The following is a 25,036-nucleotide window of genomic DNA, read 5'->3' as shown; positions in this document are numbered from 1 at the left end:
GGTTTGCTGAGTGCATGTGCAGGCAAAATGCTCCTGTGAAGAGCAGTGGGTGACAGATCTGGTATTTCTTGAACCAGAGGGTACAAAGTCCATTGAAAGCAGGGGGATTCATGGTAGCTGGGAAGAAGGCTCAGTCACAGGAGCAGAAAGCTGCTCCTCTGTGGCATGCATGCAGGTCAAATGTTTCCTGGTAAAGGGTCACTGTTTTGTGAGGTGACAACTTCAGAGCAAGGTCTGCCAGGGCATGAGCCCCACCAGCACACCGCCTATCCTAGAAAATGAAATTTTACATGGTCAGCATTTCAGAGGGGGGGGAAGAGAGAGAGAAAGAAGTAAGGAAGAATTTATCTGTACAGATATGAACTGACGTGCACGACTTGCCAGAGAGCTAGTGCTGGTCCATATTAAGATAAACCACTTGGTACAGAGCATATTCCAAAGCTTCTCCACTTGCTTTTAGATACTCAGCTGTGGTTGACTCGAGCTCTTAGTAATGTGATGCAGTGATGGATGAAGATGTTAGCTGAATCACCTGAACAACTTCACCAACTTCTAACTGCTAAATGCAGACCAAAAGAAACAAAGGCAAACCTTCACCTACTAACTTACTGTATTGAAATACTCCAGTCCGGAGGCACCAAAACTTTCAGCAATTTCCCTTGTTGTGACCACACAAGACATAGGGTGGCCATTGCCGATGGGCTTTCCCATGGTGACAATGTCAGGCACAAAGTCTTCTCCTTGCAGCTGGAATGCCCAAAAATGCCTCCCAACTCTGCCAAAGCCAACCTGGACCTCATCGGCTATGAACACTCCACCCACCGCACGCACATACCTGAAAACAAATAGAATAGCTTGAATGACCAGTGCTGCAGCACACCTCTCGGGTAAGCAATCTAGGACAAGGGAGTCTGTATCACAGAAATTCTCCAGTGTGAGACCAGGTTAGGAAAAAAAGAAAGAATGTGGCTGCTGAAACACAGCTATAGCTATTTCAACTGATAAAATTTTTAGTTTGCTAAATGTTAAGAAAAAAAAGTCTGATGTTTTGATGCAAAATAGGGGTACTGTAATGGCACTGCAGGGTTATATCTATAATGGATCAATTTCATCTTCCATCAAACTTATGGCCTGAGGATTAAAGATAGAAAAGGAAAGACAATTATCCAGCTAAAAACTATTAGTCAGCTGACGTTCCATAAAAAATAGTCTTCAAAAAGTAGAAAGGAACCACAGATAGCCAAGAACAAGAGAGGGCAACAGCTGAATTGATTGGATAAGCCTATAGTGAAAAACCTGATTCTTTGGTTAATTTTCCAGTTATGCCTTTTGAAGTGATGTACGTACTCTGCCACTTTCTGGAAATAGCCCACAGGTGGAATTACTTGGCCTCCACAGCTCTGCATAGATTCGGCTATGAAGGCAGCAATCTACAAAAAAACAAACTCAGGTGAGAGCTGTGTTCATCTGCTTGGCCTTTGCACAAAGATCTAACAGTCTAGAAATAAACGTTTAAATGTGTGCCTTAATTTAATCACGCAATGGGTTGGACAACTGAGGGCTCTTGAGAACAGCTATGGCTAAAGAATTTATTCATTTTGTAATCTGGGGTGCCCAAATTTGCAGTAGCCAGGGCCACCTTTGCAACCTGATGGGAATACAAGGACCTCCGTTAAGCCCTATTCCTACAGCTGCTGAAGTGGAAGACACTTACCCGTGTTGGTGGACATTGAATCAGGCTCCTTGGAGCTCTGTAAATTTATTTACAAATTTCAATTTACAGGTTTGCCATTTTCCCCAAGAGGTTAATGAAACTTGCTTGATGCCAAGGCTCTCCAGTAATGGGTACATGTTTTTTGTTCAGTCCTGTACACCAGGTAGAGGTGGGTAGAAGCTGAACTGTAAGATGACCTGAGGCTACGCTTTGGGCACCCCTGCCTAATGCAAATAACTACACAAGTAAAATGTCAGCATGAGGCACTTGACAAAAGAGGAGAAAAATTCTACAGATGAAATAATTCCAGTTGCTAGGAATGAAAAAGAAAGTTATTTCAAGTCAGGAAGGGTAAGAGCAGTGGGTCAGATACACTGGAACATCAAAACTGGTTTCTCGTCAACAGCAGAGGTCTATGCAGCAGAGATACGATATTACCCCAAAGTCTCAGCATAAGTCTGCTATTTAAGGGATTGCATCCCCACACCACTTGTGAACCCCTCCCTGAGCATCAAGAGGTCTCTCTGGGCTGGCGCAGTCTTCCTGGAAACAAGGCCGAGCAGTAACGTGTAAAGAACCGTACACTATATTTGAAGAGGCACGCTACGGCCAAAGAGTACGAAGCTTCCCATAGCATGTGAGGCTTAGCCTTTAGCACAACTTGTCCTGCCACAGGTCTATGTCACCAAAACCTAAGAAATATGCAAAAGAAAGGAAACAAGGGAAGAAAAAAACAAAACTATCCGTTAGTAGAGAATAAAAAAAGCTGATGAAGAAACTAAAAGAAGAGTGATGTAAGTCCATTGGACTAGAAGTGAACATGTTGTTCCAGTCTCCACTGAAGTCTTCTGTGACTTCAGTGGGCTTTGGATCAAGCCCTACATGTCTCAAAACACTAATGCCATCATACAAAACATTAACACACATTTTAGGCAAACCTGTTCAGAAATTGTCTGTTTTTATCAAGGTCATACTGTATGTGATTGAAAGGTTCACCTTTTTTTAGATGACACCAAAGTTATCATAAGCTACTAGACTCAGAAATGTAGTATCAAGATTTTATCTAGCATATTTTCTCCATGTTCTGGAGACTTTTATATATCCTTGCTAGAATTTGTGATGTAGTTTCTCAGCTGACCTCAAAGCTTGCCCTAAGATATTTACCACCTACTGATTCAATGCATAAAATAGGAAATTAAACTGCTTTGGTTGTATCTGCTTATTTACAACTGTATTATTGATCCTTTCATTGATGCCTAGAAAAATTATGGTAAGAGCATCAGGTAGAAAAATGGCCCATTTTGGACACAGAATCCACCATAGAAAAATGAAGGGGAGGGGGAAGCAAGAGAAACTGAGTAAAGAAACACGTCCTTAGTTGTCTGTTTCATGCCTCCATGCCATACTTAATAGATGAAGCCTCAGGATTTCCAGAGCGCAAAACACACACCTTGCGTCCATTCTTCTGTGTTTCTTCAATAATCTTTTTCACCTCTTCAGCATAAGCACTTGCTGGATCTGGGTGGTCTTCCCTATATTTCCCTCTGTAGATATCTGGAGAAGGAGCCTGAAAAGACCAATTTATTATTTTTTTTAAAGCCCATTCTTCTATGAAACATTTACTTTTCTATTGCTCTGCATTTTTGTCTTTCCACACAAATAGGTAACAGGAATTAGTACAGCCTGAATTGCAAAAATGCTTACAGGAGCTTAAACTCAATCCAGCCTTGTGATGTCTTCAACATTACTGGACACAACTGTTGAAAGAGCCATCATCTACCTCAGCCACCTTTCAAGACCATCCCTCTTCTCCCCCAAGACACAATACTGAGTCCTCATCTATCATCTTATTTCAGATTCTTGCAGAAAGATCCATTTCAGCAACTGGACAATGGGATTTTCCAGTCTGTCACTTCCCTTCCAGCATCCTGGTCACAGTACGAATCTCTATGACCTTCAAGCCTCAACAAACAGTGTTGGGAGAGGTTCAGTAAATAAAAGAAAGGGAGTGGTATAAAAAGGTGGATACTACTTTGGCAGCGTGGTTAACACAAGGAGGTCTAGAGTGGAAAGACCTGCTTGATGTGCTCTTTGGGCTGAGAATGACTTTTGTAAGATATACAAGTTCAGGCTGAAAATCAAACAGTATCCTGCTCAGTTGGACACCCATGAGGTCTATACCGAGATCTGTGTGAACTCGTGGCGTCTGCCTTTTCCAGTTTTTGGAAGCAGACTCAAAAGTCCTGCATATCATTAGCCAAAACAACACAACAGATATTGGCTATTTTTTTTCAAACTGTGTAACAATACAGTGCAGTGACTCAGGGAACTTGTAGCACTAGGAAATCAGCCTCACGGCTGAATACCCTCTTAGAAATCCAAAAGTGAACAATTTTGCTATATTTAATCCACTGACAAACAGCCAAGTGTATGTACTCTAGCATCAGCAAAACAGAATGAAAGTATATTTACACCAGAAGTGTAATTCAATATGCTGCCTAACAGGCGTAAAAATGACAAAAAAGCAAAAAAACCACACTTACCACATGCACAAACTCCTTCTTGCTGTCCTTTCCCAGCTGATTAAATTTATAGGGACTGATGTCAATCAGAGATGTAACATGGCCATGGTAAGCACTGCATGAGTGTTAAATATCGAAGTCACTTTTCACCAAATGTATAAAAAAGCTAAATTTACAACTGTGCCCATAAATAATCCATAATAAGCAACTGTATCTGCAACACAGTAGCACTGTTTGTGAAAGGGTCTTGATTTAATTTACTCAGTCTTTCTCTCAAAGGCAATACGAAATCGCTGTTGACTTTAATTCATTAGCAGGACTGGAACCAGGAGGGTTTTTTTCCTGGATGAAATCAAGTGCCAGCATGGGGACAGACCAAGATGATGTCCCCTGGACCGCATCACCTCTAAGGTGGCTGCCCTAGCAGCCTTACCTGGCAGTTGAAGGCTGGGTCCACCTCCTTCATTTCCAACATCTGGGACCTACTCTGGCCAACCCAAGTTTTGCAAGCTAGACCCCAACACCATTGCAAAGAGTCTCAAAACCATGCATTGCATCAGAAGGTGGGGGTCTTCTGCAGCAGCAGCACACCGCTACCTGCCCTGAAGGCCCTACTGTTTGGCAGAAGCCACTTTCAGGATAAGGATGACTATTGTTTGAATATAAAATCTTTATATTGCAGTATGTGCTAAAACTGCTTACTACTGAGGCCAGTTTGATTTAGAAATTAGGAAACAGAGCCTTTTGAGCCTAAAACATGTGGCAGCTTCATTCAGGGAATAGACTTTCATTCAGCCATAAACTTCATGTGAAGGGAATCTCAAACCACATCAAAGACATGTCACAATCTCGTAACACCACACACGTAGGGTAGTGATGATGGTTTTGAACTCCTCTGCCTTCTTTACACCTTTCTACTAGCCAGTCAACATCTGCCAACGGACACAAAGAAAGGACAGAAAGCCCACCCCGACTGGGGTGGTAGCTATGGCAAAAGCCTACAGAGCCTTGGGACCTGGGCAAAGAAATACCCTGTGGTGTTCAGGTAGACAAGACATTGCAGTGAAACGGTGACAGCACCAGCTCCATCCTCAGCCTCTCCTGACAGAAGCTACTCTCAGTGGCTCCAAATCTTGGGCGTGCAACTCAAGGAGGGTCAACAGGGATCTGAGCATGGCTGAGTCAAACAAGCTTTGTGCCATTCAAATAGAGACACGTGCTCTTCAGTTGCTTTGGATGGACTTTCTAATTATAACCCAAGAAGAAGACATCACCCTACAGCAGCATAACCAACCCTACAGCTGCAGCAAGGATAGGGAAACCCAGAGCTGTGGTCGGCCATCTTTGCCAGAGCTGATGGCGTCAGTGCCTCCTGATTTTGGAGCTGCTTGGTTTTGTGTCCATATTTGTGTTCACTGGAGGACAGTTGAGCATTGGTGCAGCACCGTTGCAGAGCTATAGGATCTTTCTTACTGACCACTGAATATTTATTTGTACAAAAAGACATGTGTCCAGCAGAGCGTGACAACAGAAAGCCCTTTTCCAGAGCAGCCCAGTGGCCAGACCACTCACTGATGTTGAAAACCAACATGCAAGTTTCTAGCCTGAATTGTTTTGGGAGTCTCTGTGGGAATGCCCTGTAACAGGTGATTGACCTTCTGGGGTGCCTGGCAAGCTTGTTTTTCAGAGATCTTCAAAACTTGTCTTTATCCAAATGCAGAAAAGGGATTTCCTGACCTGTTCTAGTATGAAAGCAACAAAGCTTTTCTTTCAGCAGGCAGTGGAGTACAAACAGCAGGGGGTTGCTGCAAAGCTGCTGCTGAAGTAATGGCAGAAGTTGCTGGCTGCACTCACATAAGCTACTCTATGTACTTACTTTTCAAGGGTGATCACATCTTGGTGCCCATGGTACTGTCGAGCCAGTCGTAAAGCAAGATCATTGGCTTCAGACCTGCATAATAACAGATACAGCCACAAAATAGTGAGGAAGCACTTCCAATTAAAATGGTATTCTGACATGGAAGAGGAGGCACGGGACTAATGAATATAATAAATCAACACAGAAGGCTCTGTTACTACACATATCACAATGTTAAGGTTGAGAATGTAAATGCCATGTAAGAGGGCAAAGACAAGACAGCTCTTTGTTTGCTGTTTATACAAAGAGAAGCTTTCTTTCCCTCCCAGTTTGCTGTTAGACATTTACCTCCTCTTGGTACAAATGAGAACGCTTTGCAGCTGAGAGTGCAATGCAGCCGCAAACCCTCAAAAAGCAACAGCACACCAGCCCCGTCTCCCACCCTCCACGACGGCTCCATCCTCCCCAGTGCTTGTACCATCAGGCAGCAGAGGACACAAACCTGCCCCCCCCGGACACAGACTCAAACTTCCAGCCCGACCCGTGGCAGCCCCTCTGCTCACAAGTCCCTGGAGGGTATCTCTTCTGGCAACAGAAGTGATCACACACTAAACAGACCTCCTAAAGAAGACTACTTGTTTCCAAAGTCATATGTCAATTTACACAGCATTCACCAATCTGTACATAACATTCACTAGTTTGCAGTATAATTTGCTTTTCTTGCTTTTCCTCTCTTTTTTTGCATAGCACTCAGCAGACCATTTCATATTTTGGCTCTCTTGCATTGAGCCCTCACACTAAATACGACAGCTGCAAATAGGAAGGGTCCTTTGATCGGTACTGGAAATATTTTTGCTGCCTATCACCAAGTCCTACTTAGTCCTACTTAGTACGATTTAGACCATGTTGTTCTAAGTCTCAAACAGAGCAAAATAGTCATAACAGAAAAAAAAAAAATTCAGACATACCCAGAGTTAACAAAATAGCAAACAGAGAGTTTCTCGGGCAGGGTGGCTGTAAGACGCTGCGCATACTGAACAAGGTTGTCATGCAGGAACCGGGAATTTGTATTGAGCAGTTCCATCTGTTTCGTTGCAGCCTTTATCACATACGGATGACTGTGGCCAACTAAAGAAGTAAATAACTAGTTATTACTAACAAGCAGTCAGTTATTGAAACAGACAAGGAGATTCAGAGAAGCACTGTGACCATCATCACCTGGAAGAAGTGTGCTCTGATGCCTAGCAGAAAGGAAGGAATAGAAGCAAGTCTTACAAGGTAAACTGCTTACCATGTGCAACGTTGTTGATACAGTCTAAGTATTTTTCTCCTTTCTCATCAAACATATATTGGCCCTGAGCACGCACTATCTTCAGAGGGTCCTTGGCAAAGAAAACTTTGCAGGAAGGCCTAAAAAAGAAAAAATAATTTTAACATCATTTTCGTTTTGAGGGGGTTGATCTTGTGCAGCTCTGGAGACAACTGCCTCCCCCTGCAAAGAGTTTGTGAGTGGTCAAGCGGGGCTCTCGCTGAAATTAAAAACAGCCCCCACGCACCTCCCCAGGCTGAGCAGGAGCAGAAATAGATCTTAAATAAGGGCGTTTTCAAAGTATGACTCTGTCTGCAAGTGGTTCCACAGGAGCACAGTGACTGCAAGTTGTTCCAGGTCCTTATATGTCCTGCTGCGTCTCCAGGCTGTAGCTCTGTTTGTTTACATGCCTTACGAACATGTATCGCCAATTAACTCGCTGGGAATAAAACTAAGTTGTTAAGCATTGTTTTATACTATAGCCAAAAATTCATTACGCAATGGATGACTGTACTGTATAGAGGTCACATTCAAGAACAAAACACTAATGCCTTGCATGCTTTATTTTCAGAGGTGCTGAGCAAGTCCTAAAAATCTCACTATCTCATCTCGATTGCTTTGGATAAAATCTTTAAAAGCAGCTTTTTATAAGCACCTGAATTGCAATGGCTTCCAGTGAAACTCAGGCTCCTTGTAAAATTATCCGAGGTACTCTTTAAATGCTCTTTCTTCCCCCCCCCCCCCCCCCCCCTTGGAGAACATGCCAGCTATGTAATTAGGTTGAATGATATTACTGAGCAGAAGGAAAGTCTTCTGAACTTTTAGTAATGTTTATATGGACTTGGATAAACACAGTTGTTTCCAGGTAACTCAGAGAGTTATTGTTGGGTATGTTGAGATTATGAACTTGTAAAGCCTAAATGTGACTCCTAGAAGGTGAAGCCATTTACTTTCTTTCTTAGTTTCTAGTGCTGTTGCATAGATCTTTTCTGACATCTTCGGCTATTCATCTGGTACACTTCAAAAGCAGTGCACATCATCATTGGTCATTTCTTGACTACAATTTTTTCTTCTGTAACATGTCAGTCCATTCTGTGAAAGTTTGTTTGTTTGTTTGTTTGTTTGCCCAGGGCAGCCCAATCCTATAATCCTTGCACAGGCAAGAGTCCCTTAACATTGAGCTGGCCCCTAAAGAGAGGTTGATGTGCACGTTTTATAAGGCCATGAATTCTATGAATCTTTAGTGAGCTTTCTATATACGCCACACATTTAGGATGCAATCAGCAAATAGCCAGCACTGGTTTTAACAATCTGCACTTTTTTTTCACTTGGCGAGACCTACTGAAGAAAGAATTAAAGCTGCATGTTCTGGAGGAACTACTATTGCAATACAGTGGGATCAGATAGGTGCACGGGCAGGACTATTGCTCAGGTCACAGCTCCCGGCAGCCTTCCTGCATTTCCCTCAGTTAGACTCAACTTAAGAAATCGCCTCAGCTTCATTTTAACGGAGACATCTGTTTTTCAGGAGCAGTCAGTTTATTCACAAAAACCCGCCCCGCATAGCCGCATTTGAGACATACACCTGGGTACCACATTCTGGTTGCTTCCATCTGCTAAAAAAAGCGCAGTGCCGTTGGATGTGCTGAGTGTTACTGACTGCATCCCCCCGCCGCCGAGGGAATCAGAAGGGGCCCAAAGCTTTGGCCAGCTGAAGGGCTGACGGGTCTTGTCCTTCCCCGCAGTCCCTGGCCGCGGGGACCTTCTGCCGGCCGGGGCTCTGCCCGGTGCCCCGCAGGGGCTTAAGGCCGCGGGGCCGGGGGGGCTGCCCAGAGCTGGGAGCCCCCGGGCAGCGCCCAGCGGGTCCGGCCGGGTGCTATCACCACCGGGGGGGGGGGGCCGGTGCAGCCGGTCGGAGACCTTCCTCCTCCTCCTCCTCCTCTTCCTCCTCCTCTCCTGCCCTGCTCCCTGCCCCGCTCCCGGTCCCAGTCCCAGTCCCGCCGCCGCCCCTACCCGATGTGTTTCCTGCGCAGGGCGAGGGTCTCCGCCTTGCTGTAGCGCTCCTCCATCCCGACGGGACGGCACGGCGCGGCTCGACACGGCTCGGCTCGGCTCGGGGCTCCCCCTCTTATGCCGGAGCCGGCCGCCGCCAAACCCCTCCTCCCTGCCTGCCTCCCTCCCGCCTGCCCCGGCGGGGCGGCCCGGCTGTGCCCCCCCTCCCCGGGTTTTCCTTTTGGGCGACTCGTGTTTACTATTTAGCTAAGGCTCAGCCGCGGGTTGCCCCCGCGCCTTCGAGTTTTTCTAGCGATGCAAAACCGGCACAAACTTGCAAAACAAGCGACTTGCTGCGGAGGGAGGGCGGGAGAGCCGGGCGGCCACCCTGCTCCGACCGGCGAGTGCCGTGCCTGCGGTGGCTCCGCGGTCATTCTGGTGGTCAAAGCACTTCTGCTACGGATACCCTCGAGTGGGGGCACCCAGCGGTTGATTTAGTCAAAATTAGAGTCATAATTCAAGGACCTTCACAGCTCCTTATCTCCCAGAACCTGTTCGTAAGTGTAGGCTGAGAAATATACTTCTATACGTGCATCGAAGCCAGTGTCCATATTTCTTGTAAAACGGGGCAAATTAGTAAGAGCTATGTTTTTCTATGTTTCTGTACACATAAGTAGAAAAGGGCTCTCGCCCTTGTGCTCTGATGTGTTGGTATACCCTTTTTCAGTCTAGGCAAGACCTAAGTATGACTGGTCCTGTGACCTCTTTCTAACCACAGCACCAATAGAGAAGTGATTTGCTTGAATGTGGCATTTCTTCATGGTTACCCTTGATAAAACCCCTAAGATAAAAGATAAAACCCATCAAAACCTGTAAGAAAAAGAGGGGATGATTTCATGGGGAAGAAGGGCAGAATTCATGTCAAGAGGCATTGCATTTCAAAACAGCCAAGCTGCTGGTGGAACACCTCAGCTTTACCTTCTCCCTGCCACGGATGCTCCCTCTCCTCGCCTGGAGGCTGCTGCTTGAGCTGCGTGGGCAGACAGCAGCAAACCCTGCACCCACGTCCCTGCTACCCCATCTGTAGTCGTCTGTGCCGCTTGCAGCACTATGCTTGGAAGGGTTTTCAGAGAGCATATGTAAAGCCACAGTTTCCTGCGCTGATGACACTTGTCTTTTCTAGATCAGTATCCAGCAACATCCAAAATTTTGCAGATAGAAGAAACACACTTCCTGACTTCTACATTTTTTTAATATCTCTGCCAGTAAGCCACCTTTCTGCTTCTCTAGTCAAGCATTTCTTCTCCTACAGGCATTTTCCTGAGCTTCTTCAGACAGTGTTAATTTTGAAGCTCCACAGCTTTCACATTTCTGCATTCCTGCTCCATCGGAAACCTTGCCTCACCAACCAACCATCCAACCAGCCAGCCATGTAGCAGAAGTGGTAGGAGGCACCAGCAGCTACACCGCTATATCCCAGCAGAGAGAGCAGCCGCCTGTCTTCAGTGCCTTGTCCAGGCATAAGAAGGCATGGACTTAAAAGATACGAGGGAGTTGTCAAAGCTGTCAGCTAGGGCAGTGTTGTGCAGGCAGCGATGAGATTCATTCGTGGGTCTCAAGAAGAGAACAGGCATTTAGAGCTGCTAATGTCCCAAAGGAGCCCAGGCTAGAGCCTGTCAGGAGCGCTGCCTGCGGTGTTTTTCTGCTTTGCCCATGTCTCTGAAAGCTGGGGAATGATATTTAGCATAGGGTAGATGTAGTTCAAGCTGTACACATTACAGAGCGGACCTAATTGCAATCCCTTGGTACCAGTAACGTAAAGAAAAGCTAGAGCCCAGGCGGTGAATGGCAGCCTGTGAGTCCGAAGGCATTTCAGGAGCGATGCTCATCCTGCACCCCGCTGGTGCCTGCCCTCTGGCGGTGCCGAGCACAGCCCCAGCCCTCATCCGCGCTGCTGGGAACGCCGACATGGACAAATTTCAGCTGTTTATACCGACCTGCCTGGTCCTGCTCACACAGAAACCCTGGACCACAAACAGGTTTAAGGGGTGTGCGAGCTACTGTGCTTCTATTCCTTTACAAGCATGCGTTGGCAGCCAGCCCTGCTTGCATCAGGGTGGTTTTGTTCCAGGTTTAGCAAAAGTAAGTAAGTTTGCTCACAGCTAGATTAGTAATTGCTTGAAGCAATACTGAACTTCATGAAAGCTCCGAGTGGTAGGTAAAGCAGCTTGTTAGAAGGGGGTTTGCTTCTCTGTTCCTTCACAGCCATGGGAAGAGGCTTAACAATCAACAAAATATCCCTCCTTCTTGGCTCGTGGTCCTTGCACGCTATTTTGATATTATCAGCAGGAACAAGCCCGCCAAGTCGCGTGGGTAGAGCAGAGGAGGTCTCTCCCCCCCCCGCTAGTGGAGAGAGACCCTGCCCGAGACACAGGGCTTTCCATTTGGCTTTTTTAGATCTCTCCTGCTCTTTCCACTTGCCCTTGTGACTTGTGGAGCAAGTACTAGCAGCTATTTCTCCATGATATAAAGAATTATTAAAATAGGGTTTTTTTTTAAAAAAAATACTTCTGTGGCTTTTGGGTGGGGTTTTTTTGTTGGTTTTGTTGGTTTTTTTTTTTTTTAAACCCATAGTGTTTTCTCTATCCTGCTCTGTTTGCTTTCTGAACACTTCAACTGATTTTTTTCCACACTTGTTTAAGCGCTTTGTCCTGGCAGGGTACCAGCAACCAGCAGCCTGGCTCCCTGTAGTAATGATGAAAAGAAGTAAGTATTTCTAAGAGTTATTCACAGTCTCCAAGTAAGGGTGCCTTCACCTTCCTATTTAACTGCTTAAGGAGTTACTGTACCTCTGAAAAACATGCTAGTGCATCTTGAGAAGCAAACCCATTACAGATGGTCAGTGGAAAATGATCAGCACTGAAGATCTGTTTCAGTGCAGAAAGGTAAAGAGGGACAAACCTTACCCGTCTGCACCTTCTCAGGGATGGCCAGCTGCTGGGCAGTTACCCTGAAAGGGGCACGGACTTGCCTGCGAGTTGATGCGGCGGGTGATCAGTCCCGCAAGCCCCTGAGTCAGTCGAGCGCAGGGTGTGCTAATTGGGTACAAATAGGCCGAGGGGAGGGCAGAGAAGTGCCAGGTTTTATTACTTATTGAGCTTCGTGGCAGCATCGCTTGCCAGAGCCATTTGCATGCTTGCTGGGTCCTGAGTAATTTTTGCTGAGAATCGTTTCAGTGCTGAATGTACCAGTAGTGTTTGCAGTTCCAGATTTTTAAATGGCAAATTTATTCTGGACACATCTTTCTGACACAAGCTAATTGATATAATAGTGAGAGTTGATATTTTAGATTTATTTATTTTTGCTGTGTTTGTTTTTATCAGTTTTATCTCAACCAGAATCAATTACCTGACAACAATCTTAATATATCAAAGAGAAGAGAGCTCCTAAAAGCTTGCAGAAAGTTGCCAGGTACTTGTTAGCTCCAGGAGGGAGCAGCCAAAGGCGATGCCAGTGAAAGCTTGTGACGGCTCCGTTTAGGTGGGGGCACTTGGAAAACTCAGTCAAGCTGTAAACTGCACATACGATAATAATCGGGACATTGATTTCTCATTGACCATTCTGTCTTGGTGTAAGCACATGAAAAACCTGCATCTTGGTTGATGTGACAGGAGCTGTGGCCACCTTTGATCTCAGAACAAACTAAAGCAGCTTGAGTAAAGTGTCCAAGGCCAGGTTGGATGGGGCTTTGGGCAATGTGGTCTAGTGGAGGGTGTCCCTGCCCATGGCAGGGGGAAGGTCCCTTCCAACCCAAACCATTCCGTGATTCTGCGATTCTATGAGTACAACTATACCAGCAGACTGTGATCTCTCTGGGGTTTATGTACAGTATTTTCCTGAATGGTACAGGTCATGTATATATATTTCTATGCACATATATATATATAAAATATGCATCTATTTATATATATTTGCATAGACACAGATACACATATATGGAGTGTCCAAGCTCCAAGTTTTGAGCAAGAATCCAAACCCACTGTATTTTTCTACCGCAGGCGGGAGAAGGGAAAGGAGTGCCCTGGGAGTACTCTGTCTGGAAATTAGCAGAAGCCAACAGAAGAGAAGACAAATTAGTAACGCTGGGAAGACAGAAAGACTCCGCATGCAGGAACATGACTTAAACGTTTTGGCATTCCCTTGTTTGTTTTCTTTTAATATTTATTTGGGTGCAGTTGTTACTACTTGCTGGAACATGAATGCTTTGTCAGCTCCTTGTTTTGTTTTGTTCTTTTTGTTTTTAAACATTTTTGTGTGGTTGTTTATAATTGAACCACTAGCTGAAGCTGTGTGAGATGAGGATATAAAAAGCCATTTTTTTGTTGCATTTTTTTGACTTCTGTAGAGTCCTTGTTACAAATGGGTAGGGATTAGCAGGTTTAGTGGGTCCACAAAGCAGAGTTGGATGTGAGTAATGGCCTTTAAGTATTTAATTAAAAGCTCTATTCAAATAAAAATAAATGAGAGGGCGAAGCAGCAGGCGTTTCACACGCAGCCCCGTGCGTGCTTTGGCGCGTCACGAAATTATGAAGGAGGTATCTGGATAGGAGGAAAACGCCAGAGCAAAGTCGTGTCCCACGGGTGCCGTGGGGTGCGAAGGCTACAGGCGACAGATTAGCCAAGGGTTGGCTGTAGAGGGAGCGTGATACTGAAAAATAACGGGGAGGCAGCAAAAGGACTGGACGGGAAACCCACGGACAGCTCTAGCAGCAGCCAGGGCGCATCGGTTGTTACCATACCGGTAACAACGCTACCAAAAATACATAGACTGCAGGCAGAGCGCTTACGGTGACTTGGCTGACATCAGAGTAGCTATGGCACTGAGAAGAAAAAAAGCAGGAATTGTCCAGAACACACTTTGTGTTTGTCTCTTGGCAAGACAGCAGCAGCCGCAGCACCTAGAACCGCTTTCCCTCCGACAGGAGAAGAAAGGAGAAAGCTGGAAGGAAGAAAAGTCCCAGCGCGACCGCAGCAGAAGCGAGGGCTTTGCCTGGGCCAGCGCTGCCTGGCTGGGGCGGCAGCCGGGCTCCCAGCCCGCAGGGCCGCACGTGCGGCACGGCAGAGCAGCGGTGGCTCTCAGCATCGCCGGGCATGTTAAGCTGTAAGTACCTCCTCTGGGAAAGGGAGAAAAGCTATTTTTAGTCTCCCCCGAGAGCTAGATAAGATTAATGGACGTTTATAGAGATTACCAAGAGTTAAGAGTAGAGGTCAAACCCCCACAGAACTCATTCTGTGTCTCAGCCCAGAGTGACTGCATTTTTGAGGTGAAGGAAGGGAAAACAATAGGGAGTGTTTTGTTTGTCTGAAATATTTTGGGATTTAGAAAACCCAAACATTTAAATAATGCTTTGAAGAGATTACAGCTGCTGCCCAATGTTTTATTTAAGCTTTTTTTAAAAGTCCTTTGTTCAAGGAGACTCCTGCAAAACTGTTTCTTCTTAGACCAGAGTGCTTGAAAATATACCATTTTGCAATAATGATTATGCTCCATCTTTTCTGAACAAACTGGATTTGTAGTAAAACAGACCTTCACATTTTCTAGCTTGCGCTGTTACTTGCGACACTGCCCGTGTACATCTTTATTTCTCAGCAGTTCAAGCTTATTGTCACCTTCAGTATTATAGAAAGGGAAGATTGGTGATTTTCAGCTTTATTTCTTTGTAGGATGCCTGTAAACTTGCCTAAGCAATAGCCCCGACTTCTGGTTAACACGCGCATCCTCGCGGCTTTTCCAGAGCGAGGAAATGGCTCCAAGGTTTGCCGCAAAGCTGGTTCCTTCCTTCCTGTTTTACAAAGTAGCCCATAGCCTGTGCCACCTGTTTAGAAAAGGAACGGACTTGACTTGGTAAAGACATATTAAAAATAGGGAGAGCGAGGCGGGGGGTTTTTATTGCACGCTGTAGGAAGATGGCACACGTCGCAAAGGCCCTGATTTTTGTGCGAATGTGAATACCGGCTGATGCGACCCGCGCTAGATTTCAAACTACGGATTGGCACAACAACGCAGCACATGCCTTTTTCCAATCCAGATAGACCAGAGCAATTTTCTTCACCAACACTAAGAACTTTATAACTATGCAAAATCAGCACCAATGGTTGGATTAATATTTTAATAATTACACACTTTTTACATTATGAAAATAAATCATAAATAGTGTAAAAATAATTCTGAAGATCAACTTCTCACAAGCAAGAAACAAAACCCGAAGTACAAAACTGAAAGAAAACAAAACAGTATTGAACTGAAAAACAAGGAGAAATTTTAATAATAAAAACAAAAGCATGCTGTTTGATCGGGTTCAATTAAGTCAGGACCAGAGGCCACAAGAAAGTGGTAATTAATAACAAATTAAAATGGGTGATTAAAACCTTGCAATTCTTTACTCGTCAAAACAGGTCTCGTGACATATTTACAGTGCTAAGACACTCAAAATATTTCTAGTATTGATAATATGATACCAACCCACGTGTTTCCCCCCCCAAGCATTGTAATCCTTGCCAAATTACTTTCCTTTGTATTTTTATCTCTTCTACCGCATTTACGAGACCATTTGCAATACAAAAATAACGGCACATATAGATGAACTTAAAAAAGTAAAAAATACAAATAAAAATATATAATATTTTCCAAAGGAAAAAGTCCAATACATACATCTTAGTAACATTTTTAAAGTTGTGTGATATTGTCCCAAACATGTACAATTATATAAGAATATCCACATATATGTTAACAATATGTAAAACATTCTTCGACCAACCCAACTCTTCATAATACTTCCGAGAAGTGTGCAAGTACCAATGGTATCTGGGAAATTCATACAATTTCTTTTTTAAATAGAAACAAATAAAACACTAACGGTCCCAGGTTAAGTTAAGGCCCCCTGTTTTCCAAAGAAAATTCCATTTCCAAGCAGCATTGATAATTGGATGCATTTTAAAACAAAACGAAACAAAAACAACACTCCAAATCTTTTTTTTAAATACCAACTCCACTTGTTTTGTGGAGTATCTTTTTTCAAATTCTGTCAGAAATGATGGTGGCAGGCACTTGTTTCTAACAACATTTAATGAAGCCAACCACCACGTAAAGTACTTCAGTTACAGAGGGTGTAAGAAAACCTTCATTTGTACATTACAGCAACATTCAGATCCATAAAAGCAAGTTGCAGAAAGGAAAAAAAAAAAAAAAAAGTAAAAATCAGGTGTTAGTTTTAATTCTGGTCACTGAAATTGAATCATTTCTTTGCAATGACTAAAAATTAAACTTTCTTTTGATCACTGTTTTGGCAGATTGTTAGTGTTTGTGTGACTCTTTAATGTGAAAAGTTAGGTCTCCCATTTGGTAAAATACAGAGATTTAAAAAAGTAGTTTAGGATGGTCAAGCAGCAGAGATCAGGAAATCTGAAAGGAAAGGTCACCTTCTGCATGCCTTGAACATCTCCATCACATTCAGTAGGCTGGGGGCATCTCTGCAGTTTTTCCGCACTGAAGTGGTCCTGATTTAGGCAAAACCCCACTGTTGAAGTTGGTAACATTCCCCTTGGCATAAGCACAAGACCTGGACCCTTCCCCCTGCACGTCTCAAAGCGCTTTGCAAGGGAAGGACGCATCGCTCTCCCCGTTTCATTGCTGGGGAAAGCGAAGAGCCTTGCGTGGCCCAGCCCAGGTTTGCAATCCTGGTTCTGCGGCGGTCGGTGGGACAACTCTCCCTAAACCCCGATGGGATCCAGGACGCAAACCACTTCTCCTGACGCGGTCCCTGGCCTTACGCAGCACCGCCTCCCCACACGGACCGAAGGTCTGCTTGTCTCTTTTGGGGGTTGCGTCGCAACTGATGCTGACGTGCACTCTTCCACGAGTGCGGCGCTCAACGGACCCAAAGCTAACTTTCCACACTGTACATCCATCTTAAGAATTGCCCCTTTTTAGACTCTATACTTTACACATGTGCAGGTATATTGATTTGATCATTCCAAAACTCATTCTTACTACTGACATGGTAGACTAAAATATATAATCAGCTGGATGAAGAGTGTCATTCTGCCTTGCTACACTATCAGAACGTGACATCAAAATCAGCAATAAATAAAAATATAAATCAAAAAAATACATTGTATCATTGTTCCATGAATTAACATTTCATGCTTTACCTCAGGAAAAAATAAAATGTGTCCAAAGCATCCTGAAAGAAAGATTCCCCATAGCTAATCTATGAATATGAAGACAAGGACCATGTATGTCAGACATATTCCATACAGTGCTCAAAAGACTTCCTCCTCCTGTAGCAGGACTTCTGCACAATGCGGTTATAATACACTGGAGTAACAGATGATTACAAAACTTGGTATGAAATAAATACTGAAAACTCTCAAAGAAACAAGAATTAATCATACCTGAAAAAGTCAGGGATATAGAAACTGCGTAGACTAATACCACTACCGGTTTCTACAACTGAAAAGACTGGTAGAGGAACTACCGTTCCTGTCACAAACTAAACAAAACAAATCATATCTATTTGGAGGAATGCTACTAAAAGATACAACAACACACAGGTGGTTCAAACTGTAGCTTTGCCATCAAAAGAAAAAAGATATACTAGCACCAAAAATAGTTGCTTTTATAAACAAAATAAACATGTTCCAAGTCTTCACAGGGTGCTTTTCTTGATGAAATATTAAACCCCATTCTTTTTCTTCCTCGTACTGAACATGCAAGTTTTCTAGATACTGTTAGGTTTCATTTCAAGTCAATCTTCGAGTTGCAAATATTAATGTCCAATCCATGAATGTAGTTTAGCCTGTCAAATTAAATTGTTTATCTGCTGTTCACCCACGGTCATTTAAATGGAATGAACCTTTCATGATATTGAGCAATACAGAAGCTTAAAAAAGTTAAGTTAGATTATTTGGAGGGAAAAAAAAAAAAAGTATTCCTAACTGGTGGGAGTTAAATAAAGAAATCACAAGATAGAAAAGGAAGGGAATAAAGGTGCTTAAGTGTTTCTTCAGCAGGGTGCAGGGAGTTTGGACTAACACTTAACAATAGTGTCTATAATTACTTCCTGAATGAAGAAATCATGACCCAAGGTTCTGCTAGCTTTATTGATGTATATAGAAATGGATGCTATGAGTTTAAAAATATAGGTAGACAAATTTTAAAAATACGAAAGTGCTAATGACTGCATGCATTTAACAGCTATTTTGTTGCTATTTCTTAAATGAGTTGTGTTTGTACGCACTCTTGATATGGAATTGCTAAAACATCTAGCCAGATAATGAACATCCTACTTGATTTTGCATTTGAATACTCTGAGGGGCGTTTAAAAAAATATTTCATCTGACTGAATGATTGCCAGTATTTGATATTTTATAAAAATGTTCAACTTCTAGTCTTCACATCTATAATATACCTAGCCAAATGTACCAAGTCAGGACGTAGGCATAGGGGTCTCTTTTCTGTTAGTGGGGCAGCTTGCTCCTCAGCCTGTTGGTTTTTGAGCTGGTAGTTCTTAAACAAGACGACTAAAGCTGGCAAGTTGGAGGGTTTAGGTGGTGCTCCTCTTGTGCCCTTTCTGGAAGGTCCCTCATTCACATTACTGCTGTAGCACTCTGATTATTAACACTATATTCAGTCTATGCCACGTGAAGGCTTTTACTATTGTAATCATGACTATTTAAACAGGTTGATACTTGCATCCCTGAAAATTTAAGCAAAGAAAAACATTTTTGCTCATATCTGTGTACACTTGTTTATTTCTTAGTATTGGAAAGATGGAATTGAGCAGTGAAAATATATATATTCAGTATATATATCTATATAGTGCTGTAATTTTGTTTTTGTTAGTAGGGTTCTGCTAGATGGAGGCCATTAAATTAATTTTGAGTTTAAAAGTCTGTGGAAGATTTTCCCCCATGAAAAGCTGTTTTTATGTCTGTTACACCAAAATGACAGTAAAGATTTAGCAAAGTGAAAGACCACATTATAGTGGCATTTCCATTGATCTGAGATTGTGAAGCAACCACAGCAAGTCCCCATCTTTGCACGATTTAGAAATGATGGAGCAAGGAAAAAATGTGCATTCCAAGAAGGGCAAGGTGCCCGCACATGGATGGAGACAGGCTGTCATCCTCAGCTTTAGTGTTGGTCTACATATGAAAGACAACTCTCAGAAAAGTAACTAAAAAAGTTTGTGATCATCCTGCTATACACTAGGAATGGAAGTGATATAAAAAGAATTTCCATCTGCCAAATATGGCACCATTTCTCATAAACCAGTCTCCCAAACTAACTACAGTGCACCATATGAAGACTCAAAACTGGAAAAAATACCTCATGGCAAAAACTACAAATGTGCACCAATTAAGTATTTCTAGCAATAAAGAAAAAAAGTGGAGAAGCAAAACTTTTCCAATGCTTCTCTAGAAAGCTCGTCATCTGAACAGAAATGGAGAAATATCGACACCTTTAACAGTGTAGCGCGATGACAAGTGTGCAGTGGTAATCACACAGACTTGTTTCTCTCCAATGTTTTTTGAGTAATAATGTCCACTAAGGTCACTGTAACAGCAGAAGAACAACAAGATGAATAAATCAGTCTGTGAAACAAAAATAAACTCTTTTCTCTTTTAGACTTAAAGGCTTCAAAGACTCTGAAACAAAAACTGTTAATACTGAAAGAAGATGAGCATGTGGCTTGAAGTATTTTCTTCAATGCCATCATCACAAATGTTGAACAGATTATTGAAATGCATCCTTTATGGCAACAGTTATGGGAAAAGGAAACAAAATTAACCATAGCTTCCAAAATTCTGCGAAGAAGTTCAGCTAGTTTTGTGTAATTTAAACTGAATCACCTGAAAACCACACCATGGTACATATGTCTCTGGTCAGTTCCATTATCCTCCTCCTCCAGCAGATGTTCCCATTCATCCCTGCCTCAAGAATGCTTTTTCCTCCAGCAGTCCCAAAATACAATACACAGAGCACATACTCTGTCCATCCTTGAGTAAGGTTGAGAAGCTTCTGGTCTCAGGCGGTGTCTGCCATCAAATGATTGCTGCAGCACCTCTGTAACCTTTTCAAACAACCCACAGAGAAGTCTGGTTTCTTCTTCAAACTTCTTTCCTTCTTGATTAAGGACTCGACAGGGCCTATCGTGAATGTCTTCACGACCGTGAGCAGTGCAAGGCAAACCGATGCTGATTAACAGGCAGGACCCTCTTTGATCAAAGGGGCCAGGTGACCCGCAAGACTGGAAGCCATCCACCTGCAGCTGGAACTCTATTCCCCAAAAATTCAAGGCCTCTTTCTATCCTCCTCTGGTTTATCTCTTTTTAGCAATAAGCCATGGTGTGACTCCCTTGAGGTGACAAAAGGAAACGATTCAGAAGCTTTAATCAAAGGTCACCACGAGCAGCCATTTAGCACGTGACGTGATCACACAACAAGCAGGTTTGGCACACAAACTCATGCTTTTAGTCCATACAAGCAGATATGGTGGCATGAATCAGTGAAGTGTTTAAGATGGACATGGAAGCCAAGTCAGTAAACTCCAATGGCAGATGGTACAGTACATTTCATAGCATTTTGCTCTTATTTGGTCACAATTTCTTGTAAACTAGTTCATGGCACTCATTGTCCATGCAGGTCCACAAGCCAAAATATAAGAATTTACAGAAATAATCAGATTTCTATTATTGATCGTTGTATCAAGATCTCTCTCTCATTAAAGAGAGAATCCTTGCAGGTTTGCCCTGCAGTTGTATATCATCTAACTGCAGATGTAAGTGAAAAAAAGATGTACACATGGACTATTGCAAACAAGTAGAAGCAGCTACATGTAAACATATCTCAGACTTGTAAAATAAAATTTTCAGTTTTCAACTATAAATACAAAAAGTGGAGCACTATATACACAACTTCATGCTTGTAATGTTAGATTCATCACTGCAGAGACAAAAAGAGATACAGATTAATCAAATTAGTAAATTGATATTTCAGATTTCTATTCCAAATACATAGATACGGCAGAGTTGCAAATACGGATAGTTATTTCCTCAGCACCAGCTATTCTTCAGAGATAAATGCACCCAGGCTTTCGCTTGCGCATTATGTTTTATAATGTATTATACACCAGTATCCTTCCACCTACATTTAAATCTAGCACTGTCTAGGTTAAATCTTTGCTAAAATAACGTTGCCAGTTAACATTAGCATATAACATCACAACCAGGAGAATGTATTGAAGAATAGAAAGGTAAGGCAGAGAGAGGGGCAAGATGCACTGATCTTCTAGGTATCCCAGAAAAATAATATCATAATAGATGAATATAAATGTTTTATAAAAATGCCATATCCATGAGCTTTTATAAAGAATGGGAAGCAGTGATCATGTGCAGAAATTGAAGGATGTGTGAGTCTTCATATGAAAGAGAAAAGTCTTGGACTTTTTCTACAATACTGCCTCAATGAGTTATTACTTCTACATATATTACAACCTCATCACACCAACTACTGTCATGGAGAGGTCTTATTTTGCATTGCTGCATACATCTGTCTAAGATGCTCTGAAGTATATCCTGATACTGTTCAGTATGACTGTGACAGGCTTTTCTGGGTGCCAAGGACGTACTGCCTCTGAAAAGGAGAAGAAGCTCTGCCCATCCTACCTTTTGCCAACAGCCAGGCATTGGTAATCCATCAGGACCCTGTTTCAAGGGGAGGGAGGACCAAAAAAAACCCAAAACAAACAAACAAACAAACAAAAAAACCAAAAAAAAACCATAGTTAGGTTTGATAGGATAAATATTCCATCCATATCTGTTAGAACAGCTGAAGCAGTTCTGACTTTTTATCTAATAAGTAGCTACCAATTCCTAACTTATTTCCTCTCTTGTTCTCAAGGCGAAGCCAAAAGAGAGAGGTGGTTTACACTGTAAATACATACGTGCACCTCTCTGCTGTACAGATTTGTTTTTCCCTAAATCATTAGAATATCTTCATCAGTTTCTTATTGCTGTTAGAACTCAGGCTGCATATTGTTTTAAATATAATCTGTTATTCACAACAATCTGTACAAGAATTTACAAGATCAATGAGCAAAAAAATATTATCACTTTTATCTGGAGGGTATTGTGTTTTATGGGCCCCTAGTACAAAGTTAACCCAATGATAAAATAGCAGGACTCAAATTTGAGTAGGATCTTTCCTGTTCACTTTCATTCTTAGCTTTTGAATGAAGCAGCAAAATCTTAATGCTTAAACATACGTCAAGTGACATAGTGGAAGAAAACATCAGTGGTGGGAGCAGGGCAGTACGGCCGCAGTGATTATTTCATTGCTTGGACAATGTGGTCATCTAATTTTTTCTTATGTTAGTGAGGGTCACTCCATTTCTTTTCTGTCACCACCCTACTTTCATATATCTCCACATGTCCAGTAAGATCAGAGCCAACTTTTGACCACAGTCATGCTGGTTTTCATGGCACTAATTCCAACTTACATGGCTATGCAGGGCTTATCCAGAGAGTCACATGCTCAGAATTAGGAGCATATGTCATGTTACTAGACGTGAGCAGAAAAAAAGATCAGGCCTTGATGGTTTTTAGCATACAGAATTACAACACTTATTATATGAATTTACATGTGAAGATAGTGGTTAATGAGAATTTTTGAATGTGCTTGCATGTAATCTGATGGGAAGGTCTTGCTGCCTAAAGCACGAAACAGTGCTGTTTCCTAAGCAGCTTATTCTAGTAATTACCTATGAACAGAATATTTTTCATCCATCAATGATTGTTAGTGAATCTCCAGATATAAATGATAATACAGAGACAGAGAAACATTTTTAAATTACAAAAGCATGCTTGATTATCCCCCCAAAAATATGAGATATGGTTACCATTAATTGGAAGCAAACAAAATGGAATATGGAATAATCTTAATGGACTATGTATTTAAGATTAAAATCCATTGACTTCAAATTAGAAGTCCCATCGTTGAAATAAAATCTACTTAATTTAACATTCACCTTAGAGAACCGTGCTTAACCACCAAATATCAGAACATGCAGATCAAATTTTACTGCGAACAATTAAAAAGAAAATCTTCCCTGTATCTTTAGGAAATGTGTATGTACTGTTTGTTTTTGGTTTTGTTTTTTAAATGGAAAAGAATTTAAACTTACTTTGCCATTAAATAAAAATCACTGTTGCCAAGATTGGTACAAGGGAGAGGGTCAACAAGTAGCATTTTAGTATAGGTGGGAACTTGAATTCATGCTAACATAGGGTGGGAAGTGTCGTGTGTATTCCAGGAAGGTAAGTTCCAAGGGTAAGACCATTAAATTGAAGACGTTAAATAACAAAGACAGTGAGGGTTTGGGCTGCAGACCGTTATCTTCTTACAAACCTCAGGTAAGCTTTTCATTTCCAGATCTGTTTGAAAACTATTTGATGAACAGGCCAGACACCAAAAATATTACTGTGTAAGGTCTGGGAGATCAGGCTCCAGCTTGGCTTACTGGAAACCTATGACTTGATTTTTAGGAATAATATTTATGTCATTCTGCACATGACTCTCATTTTGGCCAAATCCTGAAAACATGCACCTAAGACTGCATGGATTTGAAAGGAAGTCCAGGGTGTAGAGTAGCTTTGGGACAGGCTAGGGTGAAGAACTGAGCCAGTGCAGACAGAAGTCATCAGACTTGATTAGAAGTGGACATTGTTCTGGATTTCTGCAAAGACTTGCGGTCAGGGTGAGTAAGGCAATAGGCATTTTGTGAGGAAAAAACAAACCAACGATTCTCAGGGAAAATGTAGGAAGGACACAAACTTATAAATTGCCATGTGATGTGGGAGCAAACTGCTGAGAGTTAGGTTTGAGGTGTCAACAAAATGTGTGTTCTCTCACTGTGGTTATGATCACTGAAGCAGCTGGTTTGCTCATGCACATGCATGTGTTACGTGAATAATGTAAAGTCAGCTCAGAAAAACATTACTTTACATTGAGAATGGCTGACTACAAACAAAGGAACCGCATGCAGGGTTGGTAGGAAAGAGAAATACTGTACCAATTGGCAAGGGGCATCCAGCCCATCCAGGCCAGGCTGGCCTGGCTCCCCTTTTTCCCCCTTAATTCCACGGATTCCCTGTTTGTAAAGATTAACTTGCAATGTTACTGTCAAGAAAATGCCTTCAGTATTGACTTAGCTGGAGCGAACAAATAACAATAGAGAGGCAAGAGGAGCAAGCTGGCTGCCGTGCTGTGATTTCAACCTGTGGGGCACTGACTCTGGCACATCTCAAATTTGGTTCCTTTCAACATGTTTGGCAGAAAATAATGGAAAAAAACCCACCAACTAACCCCACAAGTTTAGCCTGAAGTTCATCAGTCCTTTAAACCAAATTAGGAGGTTGACAAAGTCTGCTCCAAAATATGCCAGAACTTGAGATAACGCTGCATTAACAAAGGACAACAGGTGACTCGGTAGCTGGTGCTTGTTCCTCTCCCCTCATTTCTTATTCCATCAGTCTACAGCAGGATGATCGATTTTCCAATACACAAGTGAGACGTACCA

General features: G+C 42.5%; 1 protein-coding gene across 1 annotated transcript in view; it reads right to left on the bottom strand.

The window, feature by feature from the left end:
• The window catches only part of LOC142601695 (ethanolamine-phosphate phospho-lyase-like), a 100,904-nt gene that overhangs the window by 5,009 nt on the left and 70,859 nt on the right, over window positions 1-25,036 (bottom strand). Inside the window, 8 exon segments of the mRNA XM_075751466.1 lie at window positions 610-835; window positions 1,348-1,430; window positions 3,165-3,281; window positions 4,258-4,351; window positions 6,113-6,187; window positions 7,063-7,222; window positions 7,386-7,504; window positions 9,417-9,528. Coding sequence (XP_075607581.1) covers window positions 610-835; window positions 1,348-1,430; window positions 3,165-3,281; window positions 4,258-4,351; window positions 6,113-6,187; window positions 7,063-7,222; window positions 7,386-7,504; window positions 9,417-9,472 — 930 coding nt within the window. The 5' untranslated portion in view covers window positions 9,473-9,528.

Source organism: Balearica regulorum, chromosome 4 (assembly GCF_011004875.1).
Source record: "Balearica regulorum gibbericeps isolate bBalReg1 chromosome 4, bBalReg1.pri, whole genome shotgun sequence".
Classification (NCBI taxonomy): Eukaryota; Metazoa; Chordata; class Aves; order Gruiformes; family Gruidae; genus Balearica; species Balearica regulorum.
Note: the sequence above shows the minus strand (reverse complement) of the source record. Positions and strands in the feature narration are given on the sequence as shown.